This window comes from Microtus ochrogaster, unplaced genomic scaffold (assembly GCF_000317375.1).
Source record: "Microtus ochrogaster isolate Prairie Vole_2 unplaced genomic scaffold, MicOch1.0 UNK2, whole genome shotgun sequence".
NCBI classification, from domain to species: Eukaryota; Metazoa; Chordata; class Mammalia; order Rodentia; family Cricetidae; genus Microtus; species Microtus ochrogaster.
The window spans coordinates 8,587,692-8,600,560 of record NW_004949100.1 but is presented as its reverse complement, the minus strand read 5'-3'; the positions used below and the strand labels follow the sequence as shown (position 1 = coordinate 8,600,560).

Here is a 12,869-nt window from a genome sequence, read left to right as displayed (position 1 = left end):
ATTGCTCCAAGGTGGTGATTGGCAAGAAATAAAATGTAAAGAGCATAAAAACTCATGGAAGCCCAGGACCATCACTAATTATCAAACGTGGTGAAATGAAAATCCCAACAATAAAAGGAGAATTAAACATGAGTAGACAGCTCACCAAGGGAGGGGCTCGCTGGCCCACTGTGGCAGAGGCCACACCTTTCCGAGTTTATAGAGGTTGACTTCCATCCCGCTGAAGATGGGGAACACAGCTGTCAGAATCAGCTAGTCTGATTGGCTGAGCAATCAAACAAACAAGGATGCATAAATCAAAGAGAACTCACTCAGGGAAAGCCTACCCAGTGATCTGAAGTAGAAAATCTCCTCAGAGTCAGCTACAAGATCAGCAAAAACTCTCCACAAGAGAGTTCGGGTCTCTCTAACCTACACAGCTAAAATTTTCCCGTAATTCTGTTTTGTTTTGCTTTTTTTACATTCCAGCCAAAGTGTCCCCTCCTTCTCTCACCCCAGTTCCTTTCTCTACATCCGCCACCCATCCACTCCTCCTCTGTTTCTCTTCAGATATGGGCAGGTGGGCCTCCCGTGGTTATCAGCCAGCCACGGTATATGCAGTAAGACTGGGCACCTTCCTCTTCTGTTAAGGCTGCATGAGGCAATCCAGGAAGGAACAGATCCCCAAAACAAGCAACAAGAGTCAGAGACAGCCCCTGCTTTCACTGTTAGGGTCTCGCAAGAAGACTAAGTCACGCAGTCTACATGGCTCTTTTATCTCACTATAGAGGTCTTAAGTGTCTACGCATTTCCAGTATTCTGCTGGGTGGACTGGTTTGGTTTTGGCTGTTTGTTGGGTTTGTCAAGGAACACAGGGAGCTCAGGACCTTAGATATGCCAGGGAAGCAGAAAGTTATGCCTCCAGTTCCAGAGTTTTCTATTCTTAAAACACCCAAACGTGCCCGCAAGCGCATCTGTTAATTATTACTAAAGAGATAATTCCTCGGAGGCCCACGCAGGTCAGCGGTTAGCCAGAGAATGAGTTCCTTAAGAAGGCAGCTGTTTGGACAAGTGGGCTGTGGTCAGGAGCATTAGTTTCCTTTGGCTCATTAGCTTTATACTTCTTAAATTATTCCATTCTAGAAAAGAGAAAAGAAAAAACAAAATCGGGGGCTTTTTTTTCCCCCTAAAAAATATGCCCTTGAGGTCTACCACTTTTGGATTTTCTTGTGGAAACAGAAGAAGAGCACCATTGCCTACAAAGTTCACTTTCCTTGAAAAGGGGAAAACAAGGGTGGGGTGGTAGTTCACAGAGACAGTCCACATCACAATAGCAAGGCAGTGTGACGTCAGCCTGACAGCCGGTCCCCAAGTCAACTTTCCACAGCTTCTGGGAAGGAACACTCTGACGCAGAACCAGACTCCACTCAGTCACATCATCCTGCTGACACCCAGGACAGCGGAGGGAGAGTGGACAATGCCACCCAAGCACACGCTAACTACTACCCACCCGGAACACAGCAGTCAGAATGACCCAGGCCTGCTTCAGTTCTGCAGTGTCCATCACGAAGGCAAAAGAAGTTAACGTGTCCAGTAGCATAAGCCAGCCGGGATGTTCGTCTCGTCCCCTGGGTTTCCTGCATTTGAATGAGGAATCTGCCTTCTTGGCTTGTGTGTCCCACCACACATATTGTACCCCTCAGAGTTAACTTTATTTTCTCTTAAGACACTATCTGCTAGATAGCTGAGGCTAGCCTCACACTCACCGTGGAGCCTAAGCAGGCCCTGACTGAATTCAGTATCCTCCTGTCTCAACTTCAAGAGTGCTGGGGTTAGAGGTCTGAACCACATGCCAGGCAAAAACAAAAGTAATTCTTTACTTCAAACACGTTCTATCCAGTTTTGATTTCCATACAAATTTGAACACACCAAGACTTTTTCCAGGAAGCCCACTGATGGCCAAGTAAATGAATCTAGCCACATTTTCTGAACTATCACTTTTTTTCACAGAAAAATCATAACTGAAATGAAAATGTGAAAAGATTAGTCTATGGGCAGTCAGCCAAGGGATCCCTATAGCAAGGCCCAACGCAGGCTGCCTTGATCCTCCAGCTCAGTGGCTCTCAACCAGGGATGGTTTTATCCCACAGAGGACACTGGCAATGTCAGAAGACTCGTTTAGTGAGCAGAAATGATGGAAAAGGGAAGCGCTTTTGTCCTTCAGTGAGTCCCAGAGGCTGCTGAGGCCTCTATAGTGTCAACAATGCCCAGGGCAGAGTGCTCAATACGGAATTATCTGTCCCTGCATCCACAGGGCTCAGGGTGTGAACGGCAGTGCTGGGGGTAAGAAGCCTTGCTTTACTTAAATCCAAGTACACTGTCAGGTGTCCAAGATGGCTGAAGGGTTTAAGGTTACTAACCTCCTTGCTGTTTTCCCTCATATTGTATTTCACAAAGGCTAACGTATCCCATGGTAAACATTATTCTGCTTCAATAGCTCTTTTCACTACCGGGATATCTTGCCTGTTCCTTGGGGTTTTATTTTGTTGTTGGACATTTTTTTATTCCTATATTGTTAGTTTTGTGTTTCAGTATGTTGAACATACCCACACTTAGCACTAGATAACTTTTTAGAAGATATAAACTAACTGTTGGGTTAGTTGGTGGTTTTTCAAACCCAATTTTGAGATGAATAGCCAGCAGAGAAGAAACAGGAAGAATATAATTGTTTATGAAACCAGATGATCAAGTAAGGACCATGAGATGTCTTGGTAAGAAATGGCATTTGTCCTCAAGCCTGGTAACCTGAGTTTGATCCCCGAGACCTACATAGTAGGAGAGAACCAACTAGTGCAAATTGTCCTCTGAAGTACACACCAAACCATGGAATACACACACAGAGAGACAGAGACAGAGAGAGAAACCTTATCACTAGAACATACAAGAGAACACATTCTCTCACCTTCTAGAGAAAACAATTACATCAAATGTTTCAAGAAAATCATGTAATATAAATCTCTCTAGCCACGTACCATATCTCAGAACCTACTCCACGGTTTTCTCAATCCTTTGCTTTTGTTTTTAAAACACAATGCACAACTCGCATAGCTAAAAATCTTTAGGAAGGAGCCGCGGAGGAAAGCCCATGAAGCTTCCTAACCACTCAGATCACGTTTCCATGCAGAAGCTCTTTCAGGAGTCAACGTCTTTGGTGCATCTCCCCTTACTTAAGCACCCAACCTCTTTAACCTTCCAGGCTCTGAATGATTCAAAAGAAGCCAACGCTCATGGGCAATCCCATTTACCCAAACAACTACCTTCTCCAAGAACCCTTTCTCAGGCTTGCCGGTAAGCAGAAAGAGAAAAAGGGCCTGGTACATTCAGAATCCTCTTTTGAATCTCAGATAAGAGATGCCAAAGAAAGATTGTGCTGGGAACTGCACAGGAATGAAGAAGTAAGCTGAGCTGGCATGTTTGTGGGTGTACACTGGCTTACCTCAAGAGGCAGCTGATAGAGCATCAAAATAAACCATCTTCACCTGACTTGGCTTGAAGGCTTCACTACTGAGAAAGGCATCCTAAGGAAAGTTGGTGAAGTCCAAGTGAAGAGCTTCCAAGGAAGACACCTGATGATGACCTCTGTGTGTCTGTCTGTCTCTTTCTGTCTCTGTCTCTATATCTGTTTGTCTCTCTCTCCTATTTCCTTCTGTGTGTCTCTCTCTTGTCTCTTCTCTCTCTCCTGTCTCTCTGTTTCTGTGTGAGAGCAAGATCGGGGATGGACAGAGGCAGAGAGACTCTCTCTGAAGTGCATGTGTGTGCGCGCACACACGCACACGCACACACGCACACACATACATAAAACACACAAAATTTGATTAAGAAGACTTTTGGATTATATCAACCTGAGTTTCCTGTATGATTATTTCAGTTCTGGGCAACCGGGACAAACAAGTCACCTCTCCTCCAACACAATGGAAACATGGTCATCCCTTGTTTAACAAGCTCTTTTATCCCTTGTATGCATTAGTGTCTGTGTTGGGTGCCGTGAACATAACTGTTAGCATTATGAAAAGTCTGGCCTAGATTGTTCAGTATTCTTGCACAGATGCCAAAATCCCAGGTTTTTTTCCTACTCCTTAGGAAACTATCAGAACTCAACCTTTTGGGATGTCAGTCCAATGCTGTCCTCTTTAACACATTCACTTCGTGGTGCCTTCTTGCCCACTTGTTAATTGATTTGTGTGCCTCTGCTTCCCTGAAATTGAAGTCAAAGTCTACAGTCCTTTGCCCTTCTCTTACAACACTCCCAGTGTAGTGCTAGAAAACTCCTCAACCTAACAGGCACTCAACTATTTGTTAACAGAAAGAACATGCATGCATTGAAGACTTGAACATCAAACTCCTCGTTATCCCTCAGTCCTCATACCAACCCCTCTCCAGGTGGATGCTGGAATCACAAATTTTGTTAGAGCCATTGTGACAAGCATCAGCAGGCAAACGAGGCATGATGCTCACTTCAAACCAATTGGGCTTAGCCCACTCTGCAGCTAAAGTCTTTCTTACACACCCATACCCCATGGAAATGCTCGCTGCACAGTGCTTAGAAAAGCCTTCTATTTAATATACCGGAAATGCATTTCATTTTAGCTTCTAAAGATAAAATTCAAACTGGAGAGAATTTCTGATGCTTGAAATAGAAATGGCTGGAGAGGGTTTGGGGCTTAAAAATAAAATACATTTGTGCTTGCATCTAATCATACAATCGTAAAGTTGAATAAAGCCAACAGTAGCCAACAGCAACAAACAGCACAATTCAAGCATTCCAGATTCTCGGGGGCATATTTGAGATCAAAGACTAATTTCATTTAAAATGCAGGTAACTGATCCAAGAAATGAAAGTTCAAAATCAAAAAATTAAACTATCTAAGAATAACTCAGGCCACTGGAAAAGATAGTGTAACTCAATACAATTCAAACATTTATTTTTGTACAGGTTGTTTAATAAGTCATTTTCATATAAAGCTTATTTATTTTATAAGACTGAATGTTTTCTCCTGGAAAGACTTCAGGGACACATTCCTTTAATGTTATTTTTTGAATAACTAGAAGAATAGGAAATTGTGTGTGTGTGTGTGTGTGTGTGTGTGTGTGTGTGTGTGTGTGTGTAATAGGCATTTTACTTACCCAAATTTAAGACCAGTACAAATTACAGGTCAGCTACCTATTCATGACAGGTCTAGAATACAAGCAGTTTGGTTCGAAGCAGTCAGTACTGGAACCAGTAGCTCTAAGAACTTTATATGCCTTCTACATTTCAAAGAAACCTCAACACCTCATTCCTTCTCTCCCAGACAGTTATTTTCCAATAATAAATCCTTGGCCAAACTCAGTCCTGTCAGGTTCTGATGAGATTTTGATGCTCCTGCAAACCCAGAAGCTGGGGCATGGCTGTCTGTGGCTCCCCTGGTCATTTGTCACAGCTGTAAACTCACGGAAACCCAGAAAGAAGTCTTGCAAATAGATTATTAGAAGAGCACTGAATAATCCACAGATTATCAGTTAGGTTTTAAATTCCAATTATTAATTATGCAGTGCTTTCTGAGATCTTTTTAACTGACTTCTGTCACCAGTATAGTAATTTTATTTAAAGATTAATTTTTATGACTTGTAATCTAATTATGTGACAGGAGCCTATGTACCAGAGTATCAGCGCCCTCTGGGTTCAGATGAAGGTGTCAGATCCCTTAGAGCTGGAGTTACAGGTGATTGTGGGCCACCTGATATGGGCACTGGGAGCTGAACTGAGAACCTTTAACCCTTACCCTGTGCCCTTAACTGCTGGACCATCTCTCCATCCCACCAGTATTGGCAGGTAAGGCTTATTAAATCTTCTGGAAAGTTCTTCATCAATTTGTTTCATTATATATTTTTCCAAAGGCATCGATTCATGTTATCATTGGTGTCCACGGTGTCTTGAAAATCTAAATCACCACATGGCGAGAGTGTGTAGGATTTCTTAATACTTAGAAGAAATCTTCCATTTGAAGACGGGGGGCTGGGAATAAAGCTGTGATATGGTGTTTGGTTAGAAGAGTTACGGGCCTTGCTTCTATTTCCATCACCACTAAAAGGAGAGTCATAATGAAGGGGGGGGGCATCTGGGAATCACTGGTGCTTCTTTAGAAACGATGTGACCCTGACACAGAAGAAGGCAGAGACACATCCATCAACAGGAAGGCTAGAGGGCCTTGATTATTCTGCAGATCTTCTTATGACCTAAGTGAGCATAATACAGAAGCCTGCAGCAACAGAAACACACCAACCAGGGAAAGCCTGACAGTCTGAGGAGCTGCTGCTGTGGCCGACAAGAAAATGGCACATGCACGCATGGTAGAGCTGTAGGAAGAACGGGAGCAACTCACATGCAACTTGTGGAAGAAAGAACTTGTCCCAGAAAAGGGACAGCCAGACTTTGAAGCATCATAATCCAAACAAAAACAAATTAAAACGAAAGCCTCTGGACAGAAAGGAAGAGCTGAAAGGCAAAAGGAGGTTGTCACTCTTTTTAAAGTGACAGTAATTACAGATGAAGGGGCCTACTGTGACCACTTCCTTATACTTCAAAGACAAAAACAGTTTTAAAGTGAGAACATTCAAAGTCCTTTCTTCTAAGCATTTTGAAATATATAACACATTATACTATATCAGAGGGACATAACACGGCACACGAAGATGTGCACAATCGTTATTTGTTGGTTAAAAATAAAATGAAGCTGAAGAAACCTAGTTTTGAAGGTAATGTATTACTTACCAAACCTGCAATTGGTGTAGACAGTCTATTGATCTTCTTAATGATGCCGGGTCTGAGCTTATTAATCAAACTGAAAGTAAATAAACAAACAACACATGCAGTTACAAAAAAGCCAAGGTGATTTTAGTGCTCATTGAAATCGTCTCAAAAATTTTGAGTAGATAATTCCGATCCCAGAACTATGTGGCTGTTCTGAGCCAGTGGCCCATCAGAAGACAAAAAAAGAACTAAATTCAGTTTTTAAACTCAAAACGAAGAACTCTGAACCCAGGATCAGACCTCTATATCCAAAAGCCCTTGTCTTTAAAAATAGTTTCACAAGCAACAAAGAAAGGCTCAATCTGGTTCCGTTTCACCACACAGTAAGAGTACCATCGGAATTTCCTTCACTTGGCCCTAGGAACACTTTTCCCTATAATAATTCTCAATGGGATGTTTTTTGTTTTCTCCTCTGGTTCCTTGTTTCTACCCCCATTGTTTCACGTGTAAAGGGTGCAGAGGAACTCATCCAAATAATTGACTATTTCTTACTGGTAACATGTTCACGCCCATGGCCGATTACCAGAGCAGAATGACTGGGTGAAAATTAAATGTACCAGAACTCCTCCAAATTACCCTAGGATCTGATACTGAGTGACTTCCAGTTAATATGACACACATGGCAAAGATATCTGCGCCTCTACACACCAAAGCACAAGGAAAGCAACTCATCATTGACACCCGCACTAAAGGGCTATTCTGTGGCTAAATTGTGGTTGGCGTGGATTCATTCATTTTCTTCGCTGATAGAGTCCGACCACATAGTAACTTAATACACAGTGTATTCCCATTAATGTGGGAGTGGGTAATTAATCATTAATCACTGTCACAAAGCAGTGTCTTGAAATAGTGGATTTATTTTGTTGTTGTTGTTTAACAATTCATCACCCGAATAAGCAATTCTTTATTCTGTAAGGAGGTCCGACAGGAAAGCAAAACAAGAGGAGGAAATAAATCATCTAGCTCGCTGGTCTCTCCTCTGCAATGGGCACTGGTTGTGGGTGTGGGAGAGCGTCCTGTGGAATGTCACTCCTTCCTCATTCCAGAGATCTCTATATACATTTGCATTTGCTCGGAATAGGAAAAGGAGACAAAAGCATCTCCATCTAATAGCCTTCAGAATGTTGTTCGGCAACATTCAAAATTACAAAACATTGGCTTAGGAAGATTTAGCCTGGCAAACAAAAGTTGCTTTTCTGTTTTTGCAGTTTATTCACACAAAGATCTTTAGACAACTTAACCACACATAATAACAGCCATCTCCTTGGCTTTGAGGATGCCTGGCTGAGAACGGAATTCGGGGCCTCATGTGGGCTAAGCCAGTATGTTACCACCAAGCTGCACTCCAGCCCCAGGCCCCCAGATGTATGTTATCCCCTCAACTGTGTCTCCACGAGTCCTCATTTCTGAATTGTACGTCGCAAGTCATTTAAAAAAGCCTTTTCCCTTCTCTCTCCACATCGTTTTTTCCTCGATTACCAACATGGGATGGAGAAAATGATTAGGCAGATTACTAACACAAATGGCAGCTGTAAATTAATCCCTCTAGTTTTTCCCTCCTGACTGAATGCTTCTATAGTTGTGGCATTTCTACGTAGCTATTACAGCTGGCTCCCCAGCAATGCATAGAAGAACCCATAAGTGAGGCATTGCTTAAGAACAACATAATTCTGACCTAGCCAATCAAGAAGTCATTTATAGGTATTCACCACTATCTCGGCAGTGGTATTTTTAGAGTAATATTCTTCAGAGAATACATTCTTTCACTGCTATAACTTAGAAGCTAATATAAGCAGGAGTAACATATAACCTCTCAGGACACCTGAGCACAGTTGTCCTGACAGAGGGTAGGGTCATAAACTCCTGGCCCACCCACTGAGTCACTGTGACTCTGACAAGGTCACTCTGTTTACCCAGTGACATGACGTATGACTTTTCTAATATAGTATCATAATTTCAAGAGCATTTTCTAGGCAGTTTCCAGAATGAATAATAAAAACAGATTGCTGTCTGTAAAATAAGGGGCAGAGTAAGGAAGCAGCACAGACAGACAGATACCTTCTGGTGGGTGAACAGACTCCTCCCACCTTGGCAAATATGGCCACAGACATTACTTAGAAGCAACATCTACACAATGAATTAGTCTTCCTTTTCACACCCCAACCTTCTTATGATGTGGGAATGATTTCTTATTAATAAAGAAACTGCCTAGGCCCATTTCATAGGCCAGCCCTTAGGTAGGTGGAGAAAACAGAACAGGATGCTGGGAGAAAGAAGCTGAGTCAGAGAGTCGCCATGGTTCTCCCACGCCAGACAGACGCAGGTTAAGATCATTCCTGGTAAGCCAGCTTGTGGACTACACAGAATAATAGAAATGGGTTAGATCAATATGTAAGAGCTAGCCAATAAGAGGCTGGAACTAATGGGTCAGGCAGTGATTAAAAGAATACAGTTTCCGTGTAATTATTTCGTGTCATAAGCTAAGCTAGCCATGTGGGCAGCCGGGTGCCGGGGGACGCAGCCCCGCCGCTCTTATTTCAACATTCTTACACATGTGCACACAAGGAAACCACCACAAGGAAAAAAACAGCTCTCTGGAGAGAGCACACTCAGCCTTCAGGAGATCCGAGTCACTAGAGGGAAATACAATTTGACTTCATCCATCATAACACCCAGCGTTCTAAGCACCAGGCTATAGAGGAAATGCACACACCGTTCTGACAATCACTGAGCATGCAAATCATTTGATGAGTTATGAACTTATGATTCTTAAGGAAGCACTTTTAGAATATTTTTTACAAGGATAAGAAAACGTTATGTGAGATCTAAAAATAGTTAGATAAAATTTAAGCACACTTCATGGACCTCAGGCAGGGTCTCGAGTTAAAGGAAATTTAAGTACCCTATATGGAAACACTCACTTTTACAATCAGACATGCTTTGCATAGTTAAGTGTTCTTGAATTTCACTTGTAGACTCTCTAAAGGGACACTGACTTCAGGTCACTGGCTCTGAAGCAAGAGTCAGATTACGGGATAAACTTCCAGATGCTCCCATGCCCTCTGTTCTTGGCCTGTGACCCTGTGTTCCATCCCTCCAGCCCGGAGTAGAATTATCTCTTTATCCCTCTCAAGCCTTCCCTTGCATGAGGGAACAAACCTGGTTATTGCTTACTTAGCCCAGCAGAGGTTTGTTCTCTTGGTAAGATTAAAACTAGAACACAAAGTAACTCAGGGTACTCTCACAGTGACCTCAATAACCTTTTCCTGAGCTTCTTCTGAGTGCTTGTGAACCTCCTAACTAGCATGTTCAAATGTTGACCTCCCAAGTTATGGTATTAAAGGGCAGGGCCCTTCGAGAGGTGACAGTCTCATGACTCTGCCCCTCCTGAATGGGATTAGTGCCCTCGGTCAACAGGCCTGGCCCTTCCCCTATGGGAAGTCGTCGTGAGAAGACCACACTAAGAACGTGGGTACTGTGAACAATGGCCCTTACCAGACAAGCAACCTACGCCCATCTTCGTCGAGAACTTCCTAGGCTCAGGACGGTGAGAACGAACATCCTCCTATATACAAGCTGCCCGTTTACTGGTAGTTGTTATTGTAGTCCAAATGGACAATGCTCTATTCAAGATGTCTACTCTCCCTTCTTCTTCCCTTTCCAGCAATGATGTTGTCTATCCTCTACAAAAGAGCTGAGTGGACCTGTGCTTAGAGCATTGGCTCCGTTCATAGACCTTTTCCTATCAGCGGAGATAGTCTGACTTTGCAACTCAGGTGCGACCCTCAGAGAAAGCCATCTATAAAGCTCAACATAGCTCGGGCGTGAACATTTCTAAGGAGAGCCCGAGTCTGACATTCTACTGTGGGCTAACCTGCAAAATTAAATAATAATAATAATAATAATAGCTCTAAACAGCAAACTTCACTTCTCCCCTTTGTCTGAGAACTCTCCAGCAAAACATTCAAAATTCAGCCATACCTATTTACCTCCCGTCTCCGAAGGTTTCCAAAAACCCATGGGAAGGCATACACAGGAGACTTATGCGGATGCACTCCAAGAGCTTGGTGACCTAGGGGTGATCTTATTAATCATCTGCTCGGGCACATTTCTGTTACCTGCTAAGGCATTTTGTAAATGTGTACCTTCACACTATCCAAGTTTTATAATTAAGTTTAATTGTTTAATTGTCAGGTTTATCTTGAGACAGTGTTCCCTGTAACTGGCCTCAAGCTTGCTTACGCGCACCCAGGGGTGACCTTGCACTTCCGATCCTCTGACTCGGCAGCCCACCTGGATTACGCAGTGCAAAGACTGAACTCAGAAGCATACAAGATGAGCAACCATCCACTGAGCAATGTCTCCATTCCACAGTTTGTGAAAAAGACACAGGAGGAATGACACACCTTCCTAGCAAACCAAAGCTACAAATATCTTTTCATTGATTATTAACTACAGGGTATTTATTTATTTGTTTACTTTTATTATAAGTAGGAGCTCTGCTCGTTGGACACTGCATGCTTACAAAAGAAAGCCCTGGGCAAGGCTCAGGCACAGAACAAGCAGAGAAGTTTAACTTCTTGGAGCAAAGCCCTGAAATCCACCTTGAATTTTTTTTGGATGGGGGGGGTTGTGTAAAATTTTCAAAATTTCTAACTTCTTTAAGGCAGTAAATTTAGAAAAAAATGCTTTGCTGTCAATAAAATGTCATAATTTTTTAACCAATACCACTTGTCTATATTTTCTGTTCCAGAGGAATGAAATTTTATCGTTTTCTCCTAATTGTCAGTGTTGATCCAGAGAGTGAACTGCCAGATCCAGTCATCCAGACTGGTTATCTTCAGATGTCAAGATTGTAGGTCAACGGTTTTCTGTCTGCATTCATATTTTAAAATAGAGAGCGCATTAAATAGACGGTGAACACATTTTCATGGGTAAGATCACCAGTATTAGTCATTTCAAACTGAAGAGTAAAAGCTTTCGGTATAAAAATTCATTACTGTGTTCGTGTTTTCAAGCATAAGTGATAAAAACTCAACTCTAACATAAATTAAAAACTCGTCAGCAGACGCTGAGACGGGCACCCATGCGGCAGAACAGGGAGTCCACACCAGCGTGACTGTTGTCATTTTCCTACAATGGCTCTTTACTGAGACTCATCAGTACGCTAGAAAACATGCCAGAGTGCAGGAAACAGTTATACAATGTGACTGTGTGTATATGTTTTCAGGGGTCACCATCTGTGCTAACCAATGGGGGTCAGGGGGCTCCTCCCTGGAAACATTATTACTCATGCTCTCGACATTCCTTAATTGCCGTCCCTTGTCAATGCTTGAGGCCCCGAGATTTCCCTTCGTATGTTAGTCTGTCCATTAGTGTCGTCCTTGTTTACGTCTTGTTTAGGCAGCATGTTGTTGAGATTTCATGGGTGTAGCTTTCCTGACATTTCTAGGAGATGTGATCTCACAGCGGACTTCCTGTTCCTCTGGTAGGTTATATTTATCTATTTAGGAATAGTTAAGAATATAAATAACAACAATTAAAAAGAGGACTTGAATTTGAGAGAGAGCAAATGTGCCTAGGAGTGGGTGGAGGAGGGAAGGAACGGGGAAAAGTGATGTCACACTTTAATTTCAAGGTTTTTAAAGGGCAGGAAGCAAAACCTGGTGGGGTGGGGTGGGATGACCACAGATTCTTCTCTTTCTGAGCAATTCCAGTAACTACAGACTAATGGACCGAACAGCAGGAAATTTCCTCTATCCAATCAGGATGGACAGCCAGTATTTAGACAGAGACATTACAGAGAAAACTCAAGGATCACAAACTTTTACTCCTACAAGACAAGAGAAAAGAAAATCTAGGCAACCTTGGATCCAGTATGATATATTAGATATGATATATCAAAGGCACAAGCCGTGTAAGAGGCAATTGATGTGTTAGATTTCATTAAAATTAAAAATGTTGGCTACCCAAAAGATGCTGCCAAGAGAGTGAAAAGACAAAATATAGAATGAGAGAATGAATATATATATATATATAT

At 42.4% G+C, this 12,869-nt stretch overlaps 1 protein-coding gene across 3 annotated transcripts in view; it reads right to left on the bottom strand.

Annotated features, from left to right (window-relative positions):
- The window catches only part of Lmo7 (LIM domain 7), a 193,363-nt gene that overhangs the window by 116,766 nt on the left and 63,728 nt on the right, over positions 1-12,869 (bottom strand). For all 3 annotated transcript variants that reach the window (XM_026788357.1, XM_026788359.1, XM_026788358.1), the window contains exon 3: positions 6,791-6,860. In XM_026788357.1, the coding sequence (XP_026644158.1) occupies positions 6,791-6,860 (70 nt within the window). The remainder of the gene's footprint in view (positions 1-6,790; positions 6,861-12,869) is intronic.